Source organism: Mus caroli, unplaced genomic scaffold (genome assembly GCF_978045245.1).
Source record: "Mus caroli unplaced genomic scaffold, Mus_caroli_1 scaffold_18, whole genome shotgun sequence".
In the NCBI taxonomy this organism is placed as follows: domain Eukaryota; kingdom Metazoa; phylum Chordata; class Mammalia; order Rodentia; family Muridae; genus Mus; species Mus caroli.
Window position 1 is genome coordinate 60,497,370 of NW_028227273.1, and position 27,526 is coordinate 60,524,895.

At 39.1% G+C, this 27,526-nt stretch overlaps 1 protein-coding gene across 2 annotated transcripts; it reads left to right on the forward strand.

The window, feature by feature from the left end:
* The first annotated feature begins 1,143 nt into the window (after positions 1-1,143).
* On the forward strand, positions 1,144-27,076 carry LOC110312366 (uncharacterized). Of its 2 annotated transcripts, XM_085832646.1 has the most exons (5): positions 1,144-1,274; positions 18,462-18,612; positions 19,569-19,695; positions 19,908-19,962; positions 20,764-27,076. In XM_085832646.1, the coding sequence occupies exons 3-5, from the start codon at positions 19,662-19,664 to the stop codon at positions 22,172-22,174; spliced, it is 1,500 nt and encodes a 499-aa protein (XP_085688772.1). In that variant the 5' UTR covers positions 1,144-1,274; positions 18,462-18,612; positions 19,569-19,661; the 3' UTR covers positions 22,175-27,076. The 2 variants fall into 2 exon arrangements, with proteins under 2 accessions (XP_085688772.1, XP_021041570.1); XM_021185911.2 differs by lacking the exon at positions 18,462-18,612 and having other exon boundaries at positions 1,150-1,274.
* Positions 27,077-27,526: the final 450 nt, after the last annotated feature.

Below are 27,526 nucleotides of genomic sequence, written 5' to 3' on the forward strand. Positions count from 1 at the left end.
CTTGTTCTTGTTCTTGTTCTTCTTCTTCTTCTTCTCCTCCTCCTCCTCCTCGTCCTCCTCCACAATGACCTTTAAACTTCTTGCCTCCAAAGTCCTTTAATTAAAGGTCTGTACTGCCATGCTAAAGAATTTTAAGTTGTTTTTGTTTGCTTGTTCTTAGAAATCTCCATAGTTTATTTTCATGTCTGTATTAATTTATATTCTCTCTTAAAAGTTATGACTCTTATTCCTATATCTAGTTACACATATATTTCTTTAAAAAATTTTAAGACTATTTTTATATGTGTATGAATGTATGTATGTATGTATGTATGTGCACCATGTGAGAACCTGGTGCCTGTGAATTAGAAAGGTGATGAAGGTCTTGGAATTAAGATGTTTTCAAACCATCGTGTGGATGATTGAAAGCAATCCCAGGTCCTCTGTAAGAGTAACAAGTGCTCCACATCAGAAGTGGGACAGTGTATTCTACAGCCACATTGAAGTTCTAACCGAAATAAACCAAACCCACAAACACTATTTCCAGGAGTTTGGTGAAATGCATCTCTAATCTTAACCACCGCACAAGTTCTTCATGTTGAAGATATATTCTGAATTCAGCATTCCCTGTACATTATAAAACCCAAACACTGTACAGTAAGCAGCATAACGACCACCTATATTACAAGCCCAAAGAAGCACTGGTGAGATGGGTTGGTTGGTAAAATGCCTGATTATCCTTCATGAGGATCTGCGTTTGGATCCCCAGAACCCACGTAAAAAGCCTGCCAAGCCTCTATCGCTAAAACTGGAGGTAGGGATGTGTGTCATTGGCTTTGTCCTAATGTCACCGAGTCCTGAATGTTCAGAAAAAAGTAGTGTGAGTAAGCGGGATAGGCACGAGGAACTCACACGAAGAACTAAATGTGTGCTCTAAAAACCCCGAAGTATATTCTCTTTAAATAGAATGACACCCAATATACTCTGGGTTTACTCCAGGGGTTTGGGGGAGCCTGAGTTAGGGAAATTCTGTAGTCAGTTTGCCGGGTGAGTTCCATTTAAACGCGGTGAAAGAGTTAAGGGTCGGTACCGTTCACCAATCAGGGACGTTGTTACTTTCCTGCATGAACTGCCCAATGAGGAGCATGGATAGTCAGAGGGTGCCGCCATTGCCGCCCTGTTTGAGTCCTGTGTAGCTCCAGGGAGGCAGGTGGTGACTTGGCCTGGGTCGCTGTCCCTCCTGCTGACTGTAGGCCCTTTGGGAAGAACACTGCTCGCGTGTGAATCAGGAAATGGTGAGTGTGCCCTGTGTTCCTGGAGTCGTGCATGTCATGTTGGTGACACCGCGGAGGCTTTGTCCCTGTGTGGTGCCGCGGCACTGACGTTCGCCTGATTCTGTGCAGGAATCTGTCACCCGCGCCCTCTCACCCACGTGCGTTTTAATTCCGTGCAGAGCAGGCAGCGGGGAGCCTGGGGTCTGGTCCTGTCGGTCCGGCTCTGCCCTGCCCCGCCCCCCTTTCTGAAGCAGTGTCATCTAGTCCCCTGTGCTCTCGGGTGAGACAGCGCCTCTCCGACTGCCTCGCTGGCGAGTTGGTGTGATGCTCTGTAGCGTTTAGACTGTTGTGAGGGGGCTTTGATAAACGCTGTCCTTCCTTCCTTCCTTCCTTCCTTCCTTCCTTCCTTCCTTCCTTCCTTCCTTCCTTCCTTCCTTTCTTTCTTTCGTGGGCATCGAACCTCAGGCTTTGCTCATTCTAGGCAATCCTTTTACCAATGAACTGTAAACCTATCCCGCATTCTGGTTTTTGCCGTTAGCGTTAACGCGGGAGGATTTGTTTGCTCCCTCTGGGCTGAGAGTGAGAGAAATGCTCAGGCTTGCAAGGAAGAGAGGCTTTTTCAATTTGCTTCAAAACTGTTTGGATTCACCAACCAATTGGGCAGTTAATTGTCTAGGCACATGTGGAATTTGGGGGATTTTTTTTTCTTCTAGCATTGCTGGCTGTGAAAAAAGCATGAGATAGGATGAATAATTTAATTGTAAAAACAAACAAAAACGTGGTAGATTCTTTGGCTGTGGACTTGAACTTAAGGGATGAGAGGGTTATATCTGTTTCGATCTCATCGTTATGAATATTTGTAAGTTGTTTATATCCTCTTGATTTAATTTTAGCTTGTTGTATGCGACTCAGAATCAAACCATTTCTTGCACATATTTCTTTTCCTCGTGGGGGGTATTTTTTTCAAAATATTACCAAATGGTCCACTGCTTTTCTTTTTTCCTGTCTTTTTTTTTAAGTCTCTTGTAAACTCCCCTAATTTATGACTTTATTAATTTGTCTCTTCCCTCTTTTTTGTTAGCTTGACTAGAGTTTTGCCTATTTTACTGTTTTTTAAAAGAACCATTTCTGAGATTGACATTGACTGTGTGTATTCTTTGAGTCAATTTCATTAATTTTTCAACTTATTTTTTTACTTCTTGCTGTCTTTTGCTCTTAAGTCTGGCTTTTTGTTGTTTTCCTAAGACCTTGTGTTTGAGCCATTAAGTTGAACTGTTTATTCGCATTCTGAATTCTCAATGTGTGTATGGGAAGCCGCGGTAGCTTTTTTGGCTCTAAATTGAAGATGAACTTGGAGGGTAACCAGAGGAAAATTTAATCGAGTTTTTGAGGTTGAGAGGGGGAAAGCAGAAAACAGGGCAGGCAAGCTTTAAATATTGGCATTTGTGGTTAGGCGAGAAAACAAAACAAAAGGATGCCTTTTAAGTTCAACGTGGAGATCAGAGAAACAGTGAGGAAGCCAAGGGTGTTAAGGAAAGCATATTTTCTAAGTGTTGAGACTTGGATTTGAGTTCAGAGGGGACCTGATTGACAGGGTCTTGTTTCATACACTGAAGGATTACACCAGAGACAAAGTCTGAGAAAATGTGATCCATGACATGTTGTGAGACATTTGCAAAACATCCAGTTTGTATACCAGGAGCTTTTCTTGAGCTCTTCCCAGTAAGAAAGGGCTGAGCTGTCCCAGTAAGAAAGGGCTGAGCTGTCCCAGTAAGAAAGGGCTTAAGATCTATCTTTGCTGACTGGTTTCTTTCTTATGTTAATCTTCAGATTGCTTTTTGTTTTATTTTGTTTTTACTCCTATTTTGCATTTGTATGTAAACATTTGTAGCTATGAGAGGTATGAATGAGCTTACCTCTTGCTACTGTCTTGTTTTCCCACTTGAAAATAGATTTTCTACCTATATATCTATATATCCTGATTGTGGTTTCTTCTCCCTTTACCCATCACAGTTCCCTTTCTGATTCTCATTAGGAAAACAAACAAAAACAACAACAAAAAAACAGGTTTCTAAGGTAGAATAATAAAATGTAATAAGATAACAAAAATTAACATATCTAAATTAGACAAACAGAAGGAAAAGAGCCCTAGAGAACACACAAGAATCAGAGACTCACTCCCAAGCACACTCAGGAATCCCAATGAAAAACTAGAAACCATAATATATGCAGACCTGTGCCGGCCCTAGGCATACTGCTTCAGTCTCTGAGTTCAGACTCAAGTTGATTTTAGATGGCTTTGTTTTCTTCATGTTCTCCATCCCCCTCTGGGTCTTACACTCTTCCTGCTTCCTCTTCCAAAGGGTTCCCTAAAATCTGGGGGAAGGATTTTGTAGGGCTGAGTGTTCCAAGGCCTCTCATTCAATGTATAATGTCTGGCTGTGGGTCTCTGTATTTGTTCCCATCTGCTCCAGAATGAAGCTTCTCTGATGATGACTGAGCAAGGCACTGATCATATTTTTCTTTCTAGATCTGTGATACTTTACTCATGATGATTTTTTTTTAATTCCATCCATTTACCTGTGAATTTCATTTTTTTCTTAATGGTTGAGTCTGTTGAGTCAATGTACAATTTTTGGTTTGATTTTATTCATTCTTCTGTTGTTCCCAGGTTTTGGATATCAATAGAGCAGTAATGAGAACAGTTTAGCAAGTGTCCTTGCGTAGGACAGAGGGTTCTTTGAGTATATGCCAAAGGAAGAACGACCACACTGTTTTCCATAGTGGCTGTGCATGTTTGTACACCTATCAGCCATGGATGGCTAAGTATTCCTTTTACTGCACACTTCATTAGCATGATCTGTCACTTGTTTTATTGATCTTAGCCATTTTGAGGGGTAGAAGATGGAATACCAAAGAAGTTTGATTTACATATCTATGGTAGCTAAGGATGGTGAATATTTCTTTGTGTTTTAGCCATTCAAGTTTCCTCTTTTGAGTATTCTCTGGATGTGTACCCCATTTTTCATTTGGGTTATTAATTTTCTTGATGTCTAGTGCGGTTTTTTGCTGTTGTTGTTTGGTTGCTTCGTTGGTTTTAGTTTTTTTGTTTTGTTTTTAGTTCTTTTATATATTTTGGTTATTAGTTCTCTATTGGATGTGGAATTGGTAAAAATTTTCCACATACCATAGGATAGCATACTGCTTTTACTAAATGATGGTGTCCTTTGCCGTACAAGGCTCCATTTACTAATTGTTGCACTTACTGCTTGTGTTAATGGTGTTCTGTTCAGAAGCTTTTTCTTTTTTTTCTTTCTTATGTTTTTTTTTAAATTAGATATTTTCTTTATTTACATTTCAAACGCTATCCTGAAAGTTCCCTATAACCTACCCCCCGCCCTGCTCCCTACCCACTCACTCCCACTTCTTGGCCCTGGCATTCCCCTGTACTGGGGCATATAAAGTTTGCAAGACCAAGGGGCCTCTTTTCCCAATGATGGCTGACTAGGCCATCTTCTGCTACATATGCAGCTAGAGACATGAGCTCTGGGGTACTGGTTAGTTCATATTGTTGTTCCACCTATAAGGTTGCAAACCCCTTCAGCTCCTAGGGTACTTTCTCTAGCTTCTCCATTGGGGGCCCTGTGTTCCAGCCTATAGATGAGTTCCATCCTATAGATGACTGTGAGCATCCACTTCTGTATTTGCCAGGCACTGACATAGCCTCCCTCGGGACAGCTATATCAGGGTCCTTTAAGCAAAATCTTGCTGGCATATGCAATAGTGTCTGATTATGGCTGATTATGGGGTGGATCCCTGGGTGGGGTAGTCTCTGGATGGTCCATCCTTTCATCTTAGCTACAAACTTTGTCTCTGTAACTCCTTCCATGGGTGTTTTGTTCCCTATTCTAAGGAAGAATAAAGTAATCATACTTGGGTCTTCATTCTTCTTGATTTTCTTGTGTTTTGCAAATTGTATCTTGGGTATTCTAAGTTTCTGGGCTAATATGCACTTATAAGTGAGTGTATATCAAATGACTTCTTTTGTGATTGGGTTACCTCACTAAGGATGATATCCTCCAGATACATCCATTTGCCCAAGAATTTCATAAATTCATTGTTTTTAATAGCTGAGTAGTACTACAGTTTGTAAATGTACCACATTTTCTGTATCCATTCCTTTGTTGAGGGACATCTGGGTTCTTTCCAGCTTCTGGCTATTATAAATAGGGCTGCTATGAACATAGTGGAGCATGTGTCCTTCTTACCGGTTGGAACATCTTCTGGATATATGCCCAGGAGAGGTATTGCTGGATCTTCTGGTAGTACTATGTCCAATTTTCTGAGGAACCACCAGACTGATTTCCAGAGTGGTTGTACCAGCTTGCAACCCCACCAGCAATGGAGGAGTGTTCCTCTTTCTCCACATCCTCACCAGCATCTGCTGTCACCTGAATTTTTCATCTTAGCCATTCTGACTGGAGTGAGGTGGAATCTCAAGGTTGTTTTGATTTGCATTTCCCTGATGATTAAGAATGTTGAACATTTTTCTAGGTGCTTCTCAGCCCTTCAGTATTCCTCACTTGAGAATTCTTTGTTTAGCTCAGTACTTCATTTTTTAATGGGGTTATTTGAATTTCTGAAGTCCAGCTTCTAGAGCTCTTTGTATATATTGGATATTAGTCCCCTATCAGATTTAGGATTGGTAAAAAAAATCCTTTCCCAATCTGTTGGTGGCCTTTTTGTCTTATTGACATTGTCTTTTGCCTTACAGAAGCTTTGCAATTTCATGAGGTTCCATTTGTCAATTCTTGATCTTATAGCACAAGCCATTGCTGTTCTGTTCAGGAATTTTCCCCCTGTGCCCATATCTTCAAGGCTTTTCCCCACTTTCTCCTCTATAAATTTCAGTGTCTCTGCTTTTATTGTGGAGTTCCTTGATCCACTTAGACTTGAGCTTTGTCCAAGTAGATAAGAATGGATCAATTCACATTCTTCTACATGATAACTGCCAGTTGTGCCAGCACCATTTGTTGAAAATGCTGTCTTTTTCCCACTGGATGGTTTTAGCTCCCTTGTCAAAGATCAAGTGACCATAGATGTGTGGGTTCATTTCTGGGTCTTCAATTCTATTCCATTGATCTACCTGTGTGTTGCTGTACCAGTACCATGCAGTTTTTTTGTTTGTTTGTTTGTTTTTCACAATTGCTCTGTAGAACAGCTTGAGGTCAGGCATCGTGATTCCACCAGAGGTTCTTTAGTTAGTTTTTAGTATCCTAGGTTTTTTTGTTTTTCCAGATGAATTTGCAAATTGCCCTTTCTAACTCAGTGAAGAAATGAGTTGGAATTTTGATGGGGATTGCATTGAATCTGTAGATTAATTTGGCAGGATAGCCATTTTGACTATATTAATCCTGCCCATCCATGAGCATGGGAGATCTTTCCATCTTCTGAGATCTTTAATTTCTTTCTTCAGAGACCTGAAGTTCTTATTATACAGATCTTTCACTTCCTTAGTTAGAGTCATGCCAAGATATTTTATATTATTTGTGACTTTTGAGAAGGGTGTTGTTTCCCTAATTTCTTTCTCAGCCTGTATATCCTTTGTGTAGAGAAAAGCTATTGACTTGTTTGAGTTAATTTTATATCCAGCTACTTCATTGAAGCTTTTTATCAGGCTTAGGAGTTCTCTGGTGGAATTTTTAGGGTCACTTATATATACTATCATATCATCTGCAAAAAGTGATATTTTGACTTCTTCCTGTCCAATTTGTATCCCCTTGATCTCCTTTTGTTGTCGAATTGCTTTGGCTAGGACTCCAAGTACAATGTTGAATAGGTAGGGAAAAAGTGGGCAGCCTTGTCTAATCCCTGATTTTAGTGGGATTGCTTCAAGTTTCTCTCCATTTAGTTTGATGTTGGCTACTGGTTTACTGTTTAGGTATGGGCCTTGAATTCCTGATCTTTCCAAGACTTTTATCATGAATGGATGTTGGATTTTTGTCAAATGCTTTCTCAGCATCTAAGGAGATAATATTAAACCATCCTTGCATCCCTGGGATGAAGCCTACTTAGTCATGATGAATGATCGTTTTGATGTGTTCCTGCATTCGGAGAAACATTTTCTTTTTCCTTTTTTTTTTTTTTTTTTTTTTGAGACAGGGTTTCTCTGTATAGCCCTGGCTGTCCTGGAACTCACTTTGTAGACCAGGCTGGCCTCGAACTCAGAAATCCGCCTGCCTCTGCCTCCCGAGTGCTGGGATTAAAGGCGTGTGCCACCACGCCCAGTGAGAAACTTTTTCTTATGCCAATGAGTTCAAGGCTATTTCCCACTTTTTCTTCTATCAGGTTCAGTGTATCTGGCTTCATGCTGATGTCTTTGATCCGTTTGGAGTTGAGTATTGTGCAGGGTAATGAATATGAGTGTGTTGCAATTCTTTTATATACAGCTATCTTGCTTGACTAGCACTATTTGTTGAAGGTGCTTTCTTTTTCTATTTTGTATTTCTGGCGTCTACATTTAAAAATCAGTTGTCCATAATAAGTGTGGTGATTTGAATAGGTAGAGCCCCATAGAACTCATGTATTTGAATGCTTGGTTCATGGGGTGTGGCACTATTAGGAGGTGTAGCCTTGTTGGAGTAGGTGTGGCCTTGCTGGTGAAGTGTGTCACTGTGGGGGGCATGCTGTGAAGCCTCCTGTGCTCAAGCTATACTCAGTGTGGCACACAGTTTCCTTCTGCTGCCTGGGGACAAGGCAAGAGTTCAAGATGTAGAACTCTCAGCTCCTGTAGGACCATGTCTGCCTGCATGTTGCCATTCTTCCTGTTATGATAATAATGGACTATACCTCTGAAACGTAAGCCAGCCCCAATTAAACGTTTTCCTTGATAAGAGTTGTTGTGGTTGTGCTGTTACTTAACAGCAGTGAAACCCAAACTAAGGTAATAGGTGTGTTTGTTTATGTCTGGGTCTTCCATGTGATTCCATTGATCACTGTGTCTCGTCCAATATCATGCTGTTTTTGTACAGCTCTATAGTACAACTTGAAATTGGGGATGGTGATACCTCCTTGCAGTTCTTTTATTAATTGGGATTGTTTTAACTATCCTGGGTTTTTTATGTTTCTACATGAAGCTGAAAATTGTTCTTTGAAGATCTGTAAATTATTGTGTGGAATTTTGATGGGGATTGCATTGGATCTGTAAATTAGTTTTGATAAGGTGATCATTTTTCCTATATTAATCCTAGTGATCCACGAGCATGGGAGACCTTCCCAACTTCTGATGCCTTCTTTAATTAAAGTTTTAATCATACAGGTCATTCATGTGTTTGGGTAGAGTTACCCCCAAGATATTTTATATTATTTGAAGCTATTGCGAAGGGTGTTTTTCCGATTTCTTTCTCAGACTGCGTGGGTTTCTTTGTTTTGTTTTGTTTTGTGTGTGTGTGTGTGTGTGTGTGTGTGAGAAGGCTACTGATTTTTGTGACTTAATTTTGTCTCCAGCTACTTTGCTGGAGGTGCTTATCAACTATAGGAGTACCCTGGCTACCCTGGTGGAAATTTTAGGATTATTTTGTGTACTATTATATTGTCTGCAAATTAATGATACTTTGACTTCTTTCTTTCCATTTTGTATCTCCTTGATCTCCTTTAGTTGTCTTATTGCTCTAGCTAAAACTTAAAAGTACATATATAGATATGGAGAGAGTATGCAACCCTGTCTTGTTCTTCTTTTAGTGGAATTGCTTTGAGCTTCTTTCCATTTAACTTGATGTTGACTATCAGCTTGCTATAAACTGCTTCTGTTATGTTGAGATATGTTATTCGTATTCCTAATCTCTCCAGGATTTTTATTATGAAGGGACATTGGATTTTGTCAAAGGCCCTTTTTGCAGCTAATGACATGATCGTGTGTGTGTGTGTATGTGTGTGTGTGTGTTTTCTTTTAGTTTTTTTTATATGGTGGTTCACATGTATTAATTTATGTGTGTTGAACCACCCCTGCATCTCTGGGATGAAGTCTACTTGATCATAGTGGATGATCTTTGTGATGTGTTCAATTCAGTTTGCAACTATATTATTGAGAATTTTTGCATATATGCTTATAAGTGAAATTGATCAGTAATTTTCTTTATTGAAAGCAAATTTCTTATTTTTTTTTATAAAGTTTAGATATCATGGTAACTGTTGCCTGGTAAAAAGAATTAGGCAGTGTTCCTTCTGTTTTGTGGAATAATTGGAGGATGGTTGGCATTCATTCTGCTTTTAAAACCTGATAGACTGATTTCCAGAGTGGTTGTACCAGCTTAAAATCCCACCTACAGTGGAGGCATATTCCTCTTTCTCCACATCCTCACCAGCATCTGCTGTCACCTGAGGTTTGGATATTACCCATTCTAATTGGTGTGAGGTGGACTCTCAGGCTTGTTTTGATTTGCATTTGCTGATGACTAAGAATGTTCAACATTTCTCTAGGTGCTTCTTGGCCATTTGATATTACTCAGTTGAAAATTCTTTGTTTTGCTCTGTACTCCATTTTTTAATAGGGTTATTTGGTTCTCTGGAGTCTAACTTTTTGAGTTCTTTGTATATATTGGATATTACCCCTTTATCAGATGTAGGGTTGGTAAATATCTATTCCCAATCAGTTGGTTGCCATTTTGTCCTATTGACAGTGTCCTTTGCTTTACAGAAGCTTTGCAATTTTATGAGGTCCCACTTGTCAATTCTTTATCTAAAAGCATAAGCCATTGGTGTTCTGTTCAGAAATTTTTCCCCTGTGCCCAAGTGTTCAAGGCTCTTCCCCACTTTCTCTTCTATTAGATTCAGTGTATCTGGTTTTATGTGGAGGTCCTTGATCCCCATAGACTTGAGCTTTGTACAAGGAGATAAAAATGGATCGATTTGCATTCTTCTACTTGCTGACTGCCAGTTGAACCGGCACCATTTGTTGAAAATGCTGTCTTTTTTTCCCACTGGATGGTTTTAGCTCCTTTGTCAAAGATCAAGTGACCATAGGTGTGTGGCTTCATTCATGCATCTTCAATTCTGTTCCATTGATGTACCTACCTGTTTCTGTACCAATACCATGCAATTGTTATATCTATTGCTCTGTAGTACAAGTTGAGGTCAGCCATGGTGATTCCCTAAGAAGTTCTTTTATTATTGAGAATAGTTTTAACTATCCTGGGTTTTTTGTTTTTCCAAATGAATCTGAAAATTGCTCTTACTAACTCTGTGAAGGATTGAGTTGGAATTTTGATGGGGATTACATTGAATCTGTAGATTGCTTTCCGCAAGATGGCCATTTTGACTATATTAATCCTGCCAACCCATGAGCACGGGAGAGCTTTCCCTCTTCTGAGATCTTCAATTTCTTTCTTCAGAGACTTGAAGTTCTTGTCATACAGATCTTTCACTTGCTTGATTAGAGTCACACCAAGGTATTTAATATTATTTGTGACTATTGTGAAGGGTGTCGTTTCACTAATTTCATTCTCAGTCCGTTTATCATTTGAATATAGGAAGGCTGCTGATTTATTTGAGTTAATTTTACATCCAGCCCCTTTGCTGAATTTGTTTATCAGTTTTAGGAGTTCTCTGATGGAATTTTTGGAGTTACTTAAGTATACTATCATATCATCTGCAAATAGTGATATTTTGACTTCTTCTTTTCCAAAAGGAGGTCAAAGGATATACTTCAAGTACTATATTGAATAGGTAGGGAGAGAGAGGACAGCCTTGACCAGACTCTGATTTTAGTGGGATTGCTTCAACTTTCTCTCCATTTAGTTTGAGGTTGGCTACTGGTTTGCTGTATATTGCTTTTACTATGAGCACAATTGTGGCTTCATAGAATAAGTTGGATAATGTTCCTTCTGTTTCTATTTTGTGGAGTAGTTTGAAGAGTATTGGTATTAGGTCTTCTTTGAAGGTCTGATAGAATTCTGCACTAAACCCATCTGGTCCTGGGCTTTTTTTTTGGTTGGGAGACTTTTAATAACTGCTTTTATTTCTTTAGGGGTTATCTGGTCCTGATTTAACTTTGGTACCTGGTATCTGTCTAGAAAATTGTCCATTTCATCCAGATTTTCTAGTTTTGTTGAGTATAGGTTTTTGTAGTAGGATCTGATGATTTTTTTTTTTTTTTTTTTTTTGGAATTTGTTTTCTGTTTTTATGTCTCTCTTTTCATTTCTGATTTTGTTAATTTGGAATACTGTATCTGTGCCCTCTGGTAAGTCTGGCTAATGACTTATCTATCTTGTTGATTTCCTCAAAGAACCATCTCCTGGTTTGGGTGATTCTTTGTATAGTTCTTTTTGTTTCTACTTGGTTGATTTCAGCCCTGAGTTTGATTATTTCCTGCTGTCTACTCCTCTTGGGTGTATTTGCTTCTTTTTGTTTTAGAGCTTTCAGATGGGCTGTTAAGCTGCTAGTGTATGCTCTCTCCAGTTTCTTTTTGGAGGCACTTAGAGCTATGAGTTTTCCTCCTAGTATTGCTTTCATTGTGTCTTATAAGTTGGGCATGTTGTGCCATCAGTTTTTTCCTTGAATAAAATATCAATGAATAGAGGATTGTTCAGCTTCCATGTGTATGTGGGCTTTCTGTTGTTTTTGTTGTTATTGAAGACCAGCCTTAGACCTTGGTGATCTGGTAGGATGCATGGGATTATTTCAATCTTGTATCTATTGAGGGATGTTTTGGGCCCAATTATAAGGTGAATTTTGGAGAAGGTACCATGAGGTATTGAGAAGGTATATTCTTTTGTTTTAGGATAAAATGTTCTATAGTTATCTGTTTAATCCATTTGGTTCATAAATTCTGTTAGTTTCTCTGTATCTTTGTTTAGTTTCTGTTTCGGTGATGTGTCCATTGCTGAAAGTAGAGTGTTGAAGTCCCCTACAATTATTATGTGAGATGCAATGTGTGCTTTGAGGTTTAGTAAAGTTTCTTTTATGAGTGTGTGTGCCCTTGCTTTTGGAGCATAGATGTTCAGAATTGAGAGTTCATCTAGGTAGTTTTTTCCTGTGATGAGTATGAAGTTTCTCTCCTTATCTGTTTTGATAACTTTTGGTTGAAAGTTGATTTTATTCAATCCTAGAATGGCTACTTCAGCTTGTTTCTTGGGAACATTTGTTTGAAAATTTGTTTTCCAGCCTTTTACTCTGAGGTAGTGTCTGTCTTTGTCACTGAGGTGGGTTTCCTGTATGCAGCAAAATGCTGCATCCTGTTCTCATATCCAGTCTGTTAATTTATGTCTTTTTTTTGGGGGGGGGGGGATTGAGTTACTAATGTTAAGAGATATTAAGGAATAGTGATTATCGCTTTCAGTTAGTTTTATTGTTAGAGGTGGAATTATGTTTGTGTGGCTATCTTATTTTGGGTTTGTTGAAAGAAGATTGTTTTCTTGCTTTTTCTAGGGTGCAGTTTCCCTCCTTGTGTTGGAGTTTTTCATCTGTTATCCTTTGTAGGGCTGGATTTGTGGAAAGATGTTGTGTAAATTTGGTTTTGTCATGGAATATCTTGGTTTCTCTATATATGGTAATTGAGAGTTTTGCTGGGTATAGTAGCCAGTGTTCTTTTAGTGTCTGTATGACATCTGCCCAGGATCTTCTAGCTTTCATAGTCTCTGGTGAGAAGTCTGGCATAATTTTGATAGGTGTGCCTTTATTTGTTATATGACTTTTTTCCCTTACTGTCTTTAATATTCTTTCTTTGTTTAGTGCATTTGGTGTTTTCATTATTATGTGATGGAGGCATTTTGTTTTTTCTGGTCCAATCTATTTGGAGTTCTGTAGGCTTCTTGTATGTTCATGGGCATATCTTTATTTAGGTTAGGGAAGTTTTCTTCTATAGTTCTGTTGAAGATATTACTGGCCCTTTACATTGGGAGTCTTAGCTCTCTTCTATACCTATTATCCTTAGGTTTGGTCTTCTCCTTGGGTCCAGGATTTCCTGAATGTTTTGGGTTAGGAGTTTTTTGCATTTTTGCATTTTCTTCGACTGTTGTGTCAGTGTTTTATGGTATTTTTTTGCACCTGAGATTCTCTCTTCTATCTCTTGTATTCTATTGGTGATTCTTGCATCTATGACTCATGATCTCTTTCCCAGTTTTTCTATCTCCAGGGTTGTCTTCCTTTGTGATTTCTTTATTGTTTCTATTTCCATTTTTAGACTCTGGATGGTTTTGTTCAATTCCTTCACCTGTTTGGTTTTGTTTTTCCATAATTCTTCAGGGATTTTTGTGTTTCCTCTTTAAGGGCTTCTACCTGTTTACCTGTGTTCTCCTGTATTTCTCTAAGGGAATTATTTATGCCCTTCTTAAAGTCCTCTGTCAGCATAATGAGATGTGATTTTAAATCTGAATCTTGCTTTTCCGGTGTGTTGGGGTATCTAGGACTTGCTCTGGTGGGAAAACTGGGTTCTGATGATGCCGTTCTTGTTTTCTGTTAGTAAGGTTCTTGTACTTGCCTTTGGACATCTGGTTATTTCTTGTGTTAGTTGGTCCTGCTTTCTCTGATTGAAGCTTTTACCTCCTGTGGGCCTGAAAGCTTGTGTCAGAACTCCTGGCGAGACCAGCTCTCTCATGGGTAGGTTTTGTGTGTGGAGGGCTGTGGGACAACCCTAAGTCTCTAGTGCAGAGGGAGACCAGAAGGATCTTGTCCTCAGCTGCTGCACTCTTTCTGTGCCCTGTGCACTCCTGGCAGGTCCTGCTTTGGACTGTTATTGGGGCAAAAGTGGTGATCTCACCTCTGAGCTTAGGAGTGAGAGTACTCCTGGGGTACCAGCTCTCTCCTGACTGGATTTGTGCGCAGAGTGCTGTGAGGCAGACTTAGGTCTGGAGTGCAAATGGAGACCGGAAAGATCCTATCCCCCAGATTTATACTTTTCATGGTGACCAAGTTTTCTGGATGTTTGTCCTGTAAGTTTTTTAGATTTAACATTTTCTTTGTTTGAGGTATCCCTTTCTTCTATTGTGTATCCAATGCCTGAAATTCTTTTGCCCATCTCTTGTAGTCTATTAGTGAGTCTTTATGTTTCCTGTTCAAGTTCCTAAACTTTTCATTTCCTGATATTATCATTATCCGTCGTTATCATCATCATCATCATTATTTTTCCATCATCATCATTATTATGCTTTTTCTTTATTCTAGTTCCACTTTCAGGTCTTGAACTGTTTATTTCATTTCCTTCCACTGTGTTTTCTAGATTTCTTTCAGGGACTTTTCTTTTCTCTCTTTGAGGCCCATTTTCATGTTCATAAGGGGTATTTTAAAATCTTTTTCTTGTGCTGCAGCTGTGTTATAATACTCAGGGTCTTCTATGGTAGGGTTGCTGGGCTCTAGTGCAGACATATTGTCCTGGCTGTTACTGTTTTTATATGTTGCCATCTAGGCATCTAGGTTTGGGAAGATTGTAGTGCTAGGTGCTAATATTTGGTCATCTTTGTTGGGTCAGTGTTTTGTTCCTTGGTTTCTGTTGTCACCTCTGGTTCTCAGGAGAGTATGGTGGCTCTGTTGCCTGATAGCTGTGGTCACTAGGGATTCCAGGTAAAATGTGTTTCTGGGTATTGTGACCTGACAGTAGTAATGGGGTATGAGTTAGGATAGAGGACTAAAGGGTCCAAAAGAGAGCGCAAAGCAGGGTATCTCACTAGGGTCTGCTTTGTCTCCTGGGAATGTGGGCACAGAGTAAGGAGAGGTCACAGCAAGTCTGCCACCGAGCTGAGGATAAGAATGGGGGATTGGACTTGGAGGGATGGAGGGAAAGGGAAAGGGAAAGGGAAAGGGAAAGGGAAAGGTCTGAATTATTTAGTCTTCCTGCTTTTCTGGCCGATGTGGCCCACTGGTTAACAGAGAAGGTCGTTTGGATTTGGGGGCTGGATTAAAGCAGAGAGTGGGGTGAAGGAAATTTAGAAAGGAAGATCTGTGTGATCCCTTGGAGAAGGAGACAGAGAGGAAGGGGAAGCTGCAGAGCTTGGCATGAGAGGGGAGAGGATTGGATTTGGAAGACCAGAGAGAGAAATGAAGATATGCAGTTAGCCTGCCTGCTGGAGTTAGAGGAACTTTGGAGAAGATCTGTGTGATGCATTGGGGTCGTGGGGGAAGAGAGGCTTCATTAGGTGGTCTGCAACATATCTGAGTATAAGACTGGAGTGTTGGTTTTGGAGGACCAGAAGGAGAGGTAAAGATCTAGATTAGTCTTCTTCCTGTCCTAGTTGGGAGTGGCCAGCGGGTTCCCAGGGAATGCCTGCTGGGGTTGGTGGCTGGGATAAAGCAATGAAGGGGAGGATGTTTGGGGAGGGAAGTTGTGTGTAATCCACTGGAGATAGGCTCAAGGGAATGAAGGCAGGCTACAGCATCTTAAAATGAAAGCTTTATTCTCTGGATGTTCTGGGAGGTAGCCAGCTAGAAAGTTGAACCATGTCAGGGAAGGTACAAAACACAGGTTGGGCGGCATATAGTCTTGACCAATCACAGGTAATGTACAAGGATATTTCCATTGTAGTTTTCATTTTGGCTCAGAGCCAGCCTATCCATATGCATTGACATTTGTGTTTTGGGCTTATTTGGGTCACATGAACTTACATGTAGGCCTGGGAACATGAGCTTAGTGTGATTCTAGGAGCAAAATGGATAAGCTATCTAGAGATGGCTAGAATCAAACATCTGTTTCCTTAGAGTAACACATGTACATATGCCAAACTAAAACTTGACAATAGATATGAAAAAGAAGTCAGCATAACTCTAAAAAGTTCACAACTCTTTACTAACTAAATCCAAACATATTGCTGTGTCTCTGATTCCACGGGAACCCCAGGAGAGCTCAAGAACTGCAGGGCCCAATGCAATTATGCATAAGAGTCTTTATTATTATTACAAGTCAGATTGGGATCGCAAACCTTCCCACCGCACAGGGCAGGAGTGTGCCCCCAAGCCTACAAGGCTTGGCACTTATATACAGCATAGTTTGAAATTCTTTGGATTTTCGGGTGACGGGAGAAGGTGACAAGGCAAATCATTTTTCAAACATGATACTTGTTTGTTCACTCCGCAGGGTGAAATCAGATGGCTGGGAGGGGACTCTTCTGACTTAACGAGTATCTTTTATGGTGCATGTCAGGAACTAGTGTGTGTTTTATGGCTGACTATAGCTGTCTGTGACCTCTGATTACCCCCCTTTCATGATCCAACCGTGGGACCCAAATCTTTCCAAGGATGTTTGGCTTTTGTGGGACCATGAAAGGCAGTCTGTGTTCTCCAGAGGCCCAGTAGAAAACTCTACAAGGGATGGAACTGAGCCACATTCCCAGAAACAAGCACCTGACACCAGGTGTGTCCTCAACTCCATAATCCTGTGACTATCAGTCACATAGACAATGTCCCAAGCTCCTGGTATTCTGGCCAGACTCTACCCCCCACAGTTAACCAGGTATGCTCCTCCCCACAGTTACCTGGCAACAGCAAGATAGCCCAGCCTACTATAAAAGGGGCTGCTTGGCCCCTCCTCTCTCTCTTGTTCTCCTACTCTTACCTTTCTCTCTCCTTCTCCCCCTCACTTCCCCGCTCCATGTGGCAATGGGGACTTCTACTTCCCTACTCTTCTCCCTCTCTCTGCCTTTCTACAATAAAGCTCTAAAACCATGGGCTGTCTCTGCTCATCAAGATCTGCAGTGTTAGAGGGAGGGAAGGAAGGAGGGAAAGATATTAGAAACATGATGATTGAGACCTCTTTGGTAAGATTAAGAGACCAAACTAAAAGTTCTTGGCATGTAAGTGGGTATAAATATGTTTCCTGAAGGAACACCAAACTTTAGAGTCTAGGTCTGTGGAATGTATGTATCAAAATTTCATAATGGAACACATGGTTTCTTGCAGTCTATGTTCTAAAAAGAAATCACACTTCAAAGATTTATTAATAACGAATTTGCTAATAACTCCCACCAAAATTAATAACCAGTGGTTGTATATTTCTAGAGTAACTACTCAGGAAGACGAGGAAGAAAAGTGGTGAAACGTGACTCTAACGTGTAGGCATAAATTTTTGTAACATTTTTAATAAGGGTTCCACTTCTCCTTTAGTCTATTACCCAGCAGAGGTAGTGGAAGAGAAAAGCTATTAGGATGTGGGGGAAGTGGGCCTGTTTAGTAATAGTTCTTTGGGGTGAGCTCAATCTTTTCTTTTAGTAGTTTAGCCCTGTAGCAAACACCAATCATCACTTAGTAGCTGTAGACAAGTCCTAGGCAGGCAGACACCACATTTACCTTCTGAGGCATTTGTCCCTGCATGTGACTTTTTGTACTCTACATTAAAAAAAAATTGTTACACTTTGTGTGTGCGCGCACATGTGTGATATATCAAGGAGTGATGGGGACATTCTGAGAAATTTGCTCTCCTTATGTCATTGCCTATTGACATTCTTCAATAAAAATTATAATATTTGTATACTAGCTTAGAAAATTTCCCTGATGAATCTTCTTTAGAATTTAAATGAAAGCTGGTCTGAAAACTGATTCTAACCCATACAACTCTTTAAGAACCTAGTGCACCCTTCTTGAAGATGTCTTCAGTGAAATTATAAATGGGTTTGGTTTTTGTTTGGTTTGATTATTTGTATGTTTATATATTCATGTGCCTTGGTGTGTTTAGTGGCTATACGTATGTACATATGTATGTACATACATACATATATGGCACATACATACTCATATATGTAATCTGTTATTTCAGAAGGATTTTAAACTTTCTATTTGTGAGAGTTTTCTCCTCTATTATAACCTTGTATTCCTATTATGGTATTGGCCTCACATTGTGAGGACCACTTACCCAAACGTGGTAATGCCTACAATGGATTGGGCCCATACAATGCATGGCTATGCTACCATCCTCTGGAGCACAGAGGGTGTGGGTCAGGGACAGGCTTCAGAAGTTAGTTCTCTTCTTTCAGTGATGCAACTCAAGCTGCCAATTTGGCTGCAGGTTTTCTTATCTGACCTTGGTGTAACATACTTTGACAGAAGATGTTTCATGTTATCTATCATACCAGATGAGGTTGTTCATATATTTTTTATTTTATGAGAATTATATGCATAATATAATAATGATCATATCTGCTTCCATTTTCCACTTCTAACATCCTAACTGTCCTTCCTAACATGCCCCTCCCCAACTTCATCTCTTTTTTTTTTTTCTTCCTTATAAGGCATTAAGCTCATTTAGTACATCCCATATGTGCGTGCACTGGTATGGTACCATCCACTGGAGCATAGGAAACTACCAGTGGCCACACCCTAAAAGAAGAGTGCATCTCCATCCTCCAGCAGCTACCCACTGCCAGCAACTCCTTAGTAAAGGTGGGAACATGGAGAGAATTTCCCTATTTATGCCAGAATTTTGGCTGGGTTGATCTTGTGCGGGTAACCATAGCTGTTGTAAATTCAGAAGTACAATAGTCATGTTATGTTCAGAAGTCAGCATTTTATAGCACTCCTGTCCACCCTCTGACCCTTAAATTCTTTGCACCTCTTTCTGATGTTCTCTGAGCCTTGGAGGGGTGGAAGTGGAGTTGATAAAAATATTTTGTTTAGGGCTGACATTCTCAGTCTCTTCCTTCTTTCCTTTCTCTCCTTTCTTTCCTTCCTTCCTTCCTTCCTTCCTTCCTTCCTTCCTTCCTTCCTCCCTCCTCCCTCCCTCTCTCCCTTCCTTCCCTCCTTTCCTTCCTTCTTTCCTTTCTCTCCTTTCTTCCTTCCTTCCTTCCTTCCTTTCTTCTTTTTTGTCAAGGTTTTACTATGTAGCTCTGGGGGTCCTGGAATTCGCTATGTAAGTTAAGGCTGGCCTTGAATTCACGGAGATCTACTTCTGCCTCTTGAGTATGGCATTAAAGGCATGTGCCACCATGCCTGCCAAATTCTCAGTCTTGATAAGAAAGAGTTCATCCAGATTTCCATTGGGTTTTGATCAGAGAAAATCTCTTAGCATGTCAGAAACAGGCAAAATGTTGGAAAGATACTAGGAGTACTTAAAATACTATATTGTTATAAAGCATTGCATGGCAGTGACTCCCCTTTTACCATTAAGCTGGTTGTATCTATTCCAATGAGTGTCCATATTAGCATCAGGATTGTGTGACAGTGTGAGAGTTAGAATAAATAGAAAATGAGTATTTACTATTTATAAATACTAAAAGTAATGTCAACCATGATGCATAGGAATAAATGAAGAACAAATCATGAAGCGAGGCAATCAAGTCACACTGTGTTTCCAGTGTTTCTCCACCATTAGTCTTGTAAATGTATGTGGATTATTTTAGGAACCAGTGACCTTTGAGGATGTGGCTGTGAACTTCACCTTAGGAGAGTGGGCTTTGTTGGATTCTTATCAAAAGGAGCTCTACAGAGATGTGATGAAGGAGACCTTTAGCAACCTGATCTCCATAGGTAAAAAATACAGCATGATAACTTCTCCTTGTTCACTCAGAAAAATAACTGTTTCTTATTCATCTGTGTACTTGCATGATTTGAAATCCTGAAAGCTGTTGGTGAATATTGCATGCCTTGTTACATTGTACCACAGGGTGTGGGTGGAACTAGAATGTAATGATTTTTAATGTAATGTTGAATATAATACTTTCTTTGGGTTTACCTTTCAGGGAAAAGCGAGGAAGACAATATTGAAGATTACCAAAATATTAGGAGAAATTTGAGGTAATGTATTCTCAAAGAAAATGAGTTTACATCAAATACTTGAAAGTTATAGGAAATCTGAGACTCAAGTAAATAATCCAAATTTACAAATTTGCTTAATGTGAACTGCATTGAATTTGACCATTCAGAATTGGGGAATCCCAACTCTGTAATGGAACGTTGCACAATATCCTGCAGCTTTACACTGTATGAGACATTTCCAATTCTCTCATTATACAGAAACTTTTCCTTTAAATATGAAATTATTTAATATATTCTTAGACTTTGAATATAAAATACATGTCTGGGATATATTGTGACACACCTTCACAAAATTCCATTAACAATATTCATCTATGTCAATTCCATAAAACCTGACCCTCATCATTTTGCATAGTGAACATTCAATTTTGGTAAATTGGGAAAGATATGAGCTAGCCATGAAATAAGGATAAGTAAAGAACAAAGTATGAAATGAGCAAAATAAACCACTGTGTATCTACTTATCTACCACTGTGTATTACAGCTTTTTGTAAATGTATGTGTGGATTGTTTTAGGAGACAGCAATGATATTAGAGAAACTAAGAAGATTGTATGATGTCCCCAGGGCCTGTAGCTCAGTGTTCAGTCCTTTCAGACTTATAAATTGTTTTCCCTTAATATGAGGTCTTTCTTTGTGACTCAGGTTGACCTCAAACTTGCAGTTCCTCAACCTTTACCCTCTAAGTATTACAATAACAAGTGTGGCAAACCCAGCCTCCAACACTTTTCGGGCTAGCCATAAGACTATAGTACTATTCTTTTTTTTTTTTTTTTTTCAGCACTCTCATGGTGGAAGGATTCTATGAATTTGAACGTGGTATTCAGTATAGAGAAACGCACCAACAGATTCAAGAGCATATCGTTAATAAGTACATAGCTCCCGGAATAGTAGTATATGAAAACAGTGCAAGTAAAAAAGATGTCATTGGTCTTTCACAGTCAGATGTGCACCTCAGAGTACAAACTGTAGAGAAACCATATGAGTATCAGAAGTGTGTGGAAAAGCCTATTAGGCATAAGAAATATTGGAAAGATTTTGCATATTCTGAGTCTTTTCTTACCCATGAGAACCCTTCCAAAGAGAAACCATATGGAAATAAACAATCTAATGACCCCTGCAGGACTCTCACTTCTGATCAAGATTATGAGACAACACAGACTGGTGATAACCTCCATGAATACAAGCAACTTGAAACGGCTCTCATGACATGTGGTTATGGTCAGTCATATGAAAGAATCCAAACTGGAGAGAAACCATTTGTGTGTAAGCAGTGTGGAGAAGCCTTTGTTAATTCCAGTCACCTTATCAAACATTATAAAATTCATACCAGAGAGAAGACATTCGCATGTAAATATTGTGGGAAAGCTTTCATTCATCCAAGGGCCTGTTATAACCATGAACGAACTCATACTGGAGACAGACCTTATGTGTGTAAACAATGTGGGAAAGCATGTATTCATTCTTACCACCTTCTCCAACATGAAAGAAGTCACACGCGAGAAAAACTTTATGCATGTAAGCAGTGTGGGAAAGTATTCGGACGTTCTTCATACCTTCGCAAACATGAAAGAATTCACACTGGAGAGAAACCGTATTTATGTAAGCACTGTGGAAAAGCCTTCAGTGATCCTACAACCCGTAACAATCATGAGAGAACTCATACTGGAGAGAAGCACTATGTTTGTAAGCAGTGTGGGAAAGCCTTCATTCGTTCCTCTCAGCTTCTGATCCATGAAAGAATTCACACTGGAGAGAAACCTTACTCCTGTAAGCACTGTGGCAAAGCCTTCACCTATTCCAGTGCCTGTTACATTCATGAGAGAATTCACACTGGAGAAAAACCCTATGTTTGTAAGCAGTGTGGAAAAGCATTTACATGCTCCACATACCTTCACAAACATGAAAGAATTCACACTGGAGAGAAACCGTATTCATGTAAGCAATGTGGGAAAGCCTTCATCCAACATAGGGCTTGTTACAATCATGAAAGAATTCACACTGGAGAAAAACCCTATGTGTGTGTGCAATGTGGGCATGCATTCACTTTTTCAAAATCCCTTCAAATACATGAAAGAAACCACACTGGAGAGAAACCATATGTATGTAAGCAGTGTGGGAAAGCCTTCACATGTTCTACATATCTTCACCAACATGAAAGAACTCACAGTGAAAAGAAATCCAGTGGATAGAACTTATACCAATGTAAATCATTTGAGAGTCTTTGTATCCAGCTTGCTGTTATTACAAGAAAAGAAGGAAGTATGGAGAGAAACCAAGAGAATATGAGCAATTGTGTAATTTTTACTTACAGAGCAAGTATGCATAGGCTATAAAGCCTGTTGTCCCAGGCTTGTTGGTGCATGGCCTTTTATTCTAACACTAGGGCAATGGAAGCTTAGAGAATTACAATATTCAGTAACCTTAGGCTACCTGAAGGGTTTGAGCAATGCTTGAGAGATTAAAGCAGTACCATTTCTAACCAAATGAAATTGTCATTGTACAAAATAAAAGAAAAGTGTACATTTTAAATAAGAGTCATTACATTTTTTTCATGTAGTTCAACATTGTATAAGCAAGAAATATTGTGAAGAAACAGAGGCAGTTTTTTGTAAACTCTTAGTTAAAACCTGAAATACACTAAAACTGTAATAAATGATTTTATTTTTTTGTTCCATTCTTAAGCATATACTTAAAAATAACTGAAAAAACTTTTAAAATATGGTTTAGCAAATAAAATAACTTTGGCATTGTTTCACCTGCCTGTTTTTTTCCAATGGCTGGAAAACTGGGGCAGAGCAGGGACTTGAGCCCACAGTTGCAACCCCCCAGGACACGCTGTAAGGAACAACGGCAGCATCTGTATAAAGAAACCACTTGAATTTTGGTGATAAAAGACTGTTTGGTAAATTATTAAATTTCAATTTAATGGCTGCTGTTTTTTAAAACAAGTAATGCAGTTTCTTTTGTTAGAAGGCTGTATTCGATTTGTTAAATTCAAATGTATTTGTAATCATCCAGTATATTTAATTTTTAGGTACATTTTGAGTAATCTTGTTTCCTGTAAAGTTAGAAGGTATACTTGTTGTTAGTGTTTTTCAGGCTGTTATTTTATGGCATGTTCTCTTTTGATAATATTAATTATTTTGCAATTTCTTTACATTTAGGTGCATACTTGAGAGTAACTTTGTACATAGATTTTATATTTTGTAGTTTTAATGTATGTTTTCTTCCATTATGTTTTTGGTATTTTATTATTTATTTTGTACAGGTCTGTTTGTGTGTGTGTGCCGCGGCACAGGTATGGAGAACATTCGAGAGTTGTTTCCCTGCCAGGCCTCCTTAGCAAGCACCTTCACTCATTGAGCCTTGTCATCAGCCCCAAATATGAGTTTTGCCCTGTTGTTTTCTTTTGTTGTTTGAGACATAGTCTCTCTAGGACCTCACTACGGATACCAGACTGGCCTTGAATTGCAGAGATCTGCCTGCCTATCTGCCTCCCAATTGCTGAAATTAGAAAAGTGTGTGTGCCACTATGTCTGGCTGATTTTTATACATAAATTACATTCTTTAGCTGTTTTCTAGTAAGTAGATTAAAGAGTGTTAGCTTTCCTATTGACTCAGAAGGGACCTTCAGTTTCTCTTTCATATTCAACAGTTTAAAATTGAATTATCTTTATATGTTAGAACCCATTGTTACGTTGAAGAGTTTGAAACTGATGTGTATCATGTAATTTCTGCCTTATGTTTATGTTGTTCAGCTTTTATTGCAAGCTTTTAATTGCTCATTAAAACAAGTATACCATGCTGATATAAATAGTTTCCTGGTCAAAAATAAGTAAGACCATACCATTTATTCCAATAAAATGTATGAATCGTAGTAATCTTTTCTAGTAAGATTAATGTTGGTGTTATTCTTCATTAAATGCAATTTTAAACCCGCTTGGTACTTGTTTTAAATGAACTGATTACATTTTAATGTAGTTTGGTGTCTCTGTCTGTTAAAAATACTTTATGATTGAATATACTTCTGTCTTTTGGAATTGGTCTCACCCGGAAGATTGTGATACAAAGGAAGTAGTGACTCAGGAGTACAAGTTGATCTCATTTTTAAAAGGTGGTGATTGTGTTTTCATGATTGCAATTATGTTTGCATTTTCAGACATCTGTCCAGGATGTCACTTTTTTCATCTAGCCTAGTTCCTGAGGAGACTTACTTCCTTTTCCTAGTGTCAGGCCTTTAGACCCAATTGTGTGGACTTGTTTTCCCTGGTGTCAACTCAGTATTTCATTATTTACTGAACTTTGTTTTCCATTAATACCAGTGCTTCCTAGATTCCATAAGATTGCATCCTGATACATCCTGATAAATGGGGGGAAATGAATGAGATGCATATTTAAAACAAACTGGTGAACACCTAACATTTTGGCCTACAGTGTTACTTAGTATAAAGTTGGTTAAAAACATCAAACCATGTGTATTTTGTAATAGACCATTCATTTGGACTATGTAGTGCATGCTACTTTTGTGTATATGTATACATCTTATCTCCACAGTGCACCACTCCTGCATGCAGAAGGGCTAGAAAGAGGCAGAGTAGGGAATAAAGCTAGTTAAAATTCATGTTTAGTGGGCAGTGATAGCACATGCTTTGAATCTCAGCACTGAGGATGCAGAAGCAGGAGGATCTCTTGAGTTCAAAGCCAGCCTGGTTTACAAGGTGTCAGGACAGTCAAACTGTTACAGAGAAACCGTCTCAAAAAAACAAAACAACAAAAAATAAATAAATATAAGTAGGCCAGGTGGTGGTAGCAGATGCCTTTAATCCCAGTACTCAGGAGGCAGAGGCAGGCAGATCTCTAACCTTGGTCTACAGAATTCCAAGACGCCAGGGCTACGCCCTGTCTCAAAAAGACAACAACAACAAAAGCTTTCAAACATTTATCAAACTTTTTCACCTTGGCTTTGATCCCACCACTCCCAAAATAAGAAAAATCAAGGATCAAAATAAAGGTTCTTACTGAAATTAAACTTTGTAAATAGGAAATTTGTATTTCATTTGTTTCATCAAATAAATTCTTTTTTTATTGTTCTTTAAAATACCACAAACATTTTTAAAAGGTAGCTGAGTACCTTGTCTCCTCTTTTCATTTCTGTTGGTCTCCATTTTCTAGGCATTTGGAAGCCTATTTTATGTATAATAAACTGGGCAACAGAATTACATAAAACATGTCTGTAAATGTCAACTACCACAATAGAAAGTAATTCTAATTTTTGACAGTTGGTATGAAGAGGAAATAAATAACTTTTATATATTTACTGAGTATTTGGAGCGCTTTGCCTAGAATTCTATTCATTTTATTGGCTCTTTTAAGGGTTCTTTAAATCCTTGGTATTTATTTGCTCCGTGTGTGAATTCTGCAGCTAGTAAGGCATTTCTCCAGCTCTGAGAGCTGTAAACATGACCTTTTCACTGTATCATCCTTATCATCAGGACCAAGAACACGCTTTTATTAATTTTTCACATGACAACCGCAATTGAAGTCTTGTGAAAGCCAGGTTGTAAAGGAATTATAGGAGAAAAATAATGCAACCACAAGTATTAGGGACTGAGTAACTAAAGTACTTGAAGGGAGAACCAGTTTTTACCATAGAACTCAAGGAAAAAAGAAAAAGAAGTGACACAATCTTATAACCCAGTGCTGGGGTAGGTGGAGACAAGCCATGGGACTCTGGACAGCCATGCTAGCTTGTTTCATGAGTTTATGGCCAGTGAAAGACTGCCAAAACAACAACAAACTATAGACAGCACCTGAGTAACTGACAACCAAGGTTGTCCTTTGGCTTCTGTGTGCATGACATATGCACATTTAATATAACTGAGTCATGGGGCTGGAGAAATGGCTTAGCAGTAAGGAGCACTTGCTAAGTTCACTTCCCAGTGCCCGGGTTTGGGTGGGTCACAATAGCCTATAAATCCGATTCCAGCAGATCCAATGCCCTCTTCAGGATTCTGTGGGCACTCAAAGATAATTGCATATACCCCCACAAATGCACACACACACAAAAAAAATGATAAATCTTACTTTAAAAAGCTGAGACACAGAAATAAATACAAAGGAAAGACGTCACTTGCCTTTAAGGTTGAAAAACAAAAGTAAAATGAAAGACTGAATACAAAATATCTATATATTGTATTCGTTGCAAAGGTGTTAAAATGTAAGAGCATATTAATGTGATTCAGCCACTGGACCAATAGACGCAGTAATTCCAACAGAAAGAAGGTTTTAAAAACATTCACGGGCCAGTAAGATGGTCTGATGGGTTTAAGTACCACACAACCCTGATCTGAACTCTAACCCCAGGATTCATAGTAAAAGAAGTGACCTGAGGTGTGTGATAGTGGCACACACCTTTAATCCCAGCACTTGGAAGGCCAAGGCAGACAGATCTCTGAGTTTGAGGCCAGCTTGCTCTACAGAGTTCTAGGAAAGCAAGATCTACACAGAGAAATCCTGTTTTGAAAAACCAAAAAAGATGAAGAGGAGACCCGACTCCAAGCAGTCTTTGACCTCCACCCTCACAGCGGTGCGTATAGTTGCCCACACATATGTACACAATAATTTTCAAAATCGGTAATCATGAGGGCTTGGGGTATGATCTATTGTTCTCTCTTAGTTTATTGATTAATCTTAACTGAGTGGTTAGATTGAAGGTCACCTTTTATGTAAACTCCATTTCACAATGAGACCCTAATAAACTATCAAGAAGCAATGGACATGAGGATGAGTGAAATGACATTGGGAGTTCCTGGCCTGTATATAAGCATCATACTGTGGGCAGGACAGCTGAAGTGAACAAACTTTAAGGTTTTGTTTGTTTTAAACTTGCATTTTTCCTGCCAGTGTTCACTTATATTAGCAACTCTTCAAGAGGCTTCCAAGCCTTAGGTTCCGACTGCTTTTGTATCGTGTCTCTCTTGTGCCGTATACTTGTTTAGCAATCTTTTCAGTCTGTAAATAGCACTGCTGTATTTTCCATGCCCTGACTGTGTAAATCAATCTAATAAATCCCTCGTAATATGCTGTATAAATTCTGTTGGTTGCTTTCTTTTAGAGAACACTGACTCCTCCATGGGCTAATATGGTTATGAGCATATTAACATGAAACATTTTGCATGTACTTGTAGTACTTGGATGGTACTGAGGCCTTAATACTAATATTTTGTACCAATAACATCTTATTGGCTAATTCAAAGAAATAGTCCCCTTGTTTTGCTTTGTTTTGTTCTGTTTTACACTGCTCAAGAACATCAGAAGGCGTGGGTAGGGGGAAGCTGCAAAATGCTGTCTTTGGGGCATGACATGGCTATTGTATACATGAACTCAAAACAGTTGTTACTTATACAAGTGCAAAACCAAACCAGTTATAAAATTCCCTCAAAGATTGGAAAGGGGCTCCCTATGGTTGAGAAGTTGTTGGAAGTTGATGGATGATGGGAAAAGGGAGTCATTTTTCTTGAGGATGGTGAATACTGATAGGA

Coding starts and splice junctions, on each gene's coding strand:
- LOC110312366 (XM_021185911.2), top strand. Junction 19,696..19,907: donor TAGCAACCTGATCTCCATAG/GTAAAAAATACA, acceptor TTTACCTTTCAG/GGAAAAGCGAGGAAGACAAT. Junction 19,963..20,763: donor AATATTAGGAGAAATTTGAG/GTAATGTATTCT, acceptor TTTTTTTTTCAG/CACTCTCATGGTGGAAGGAT.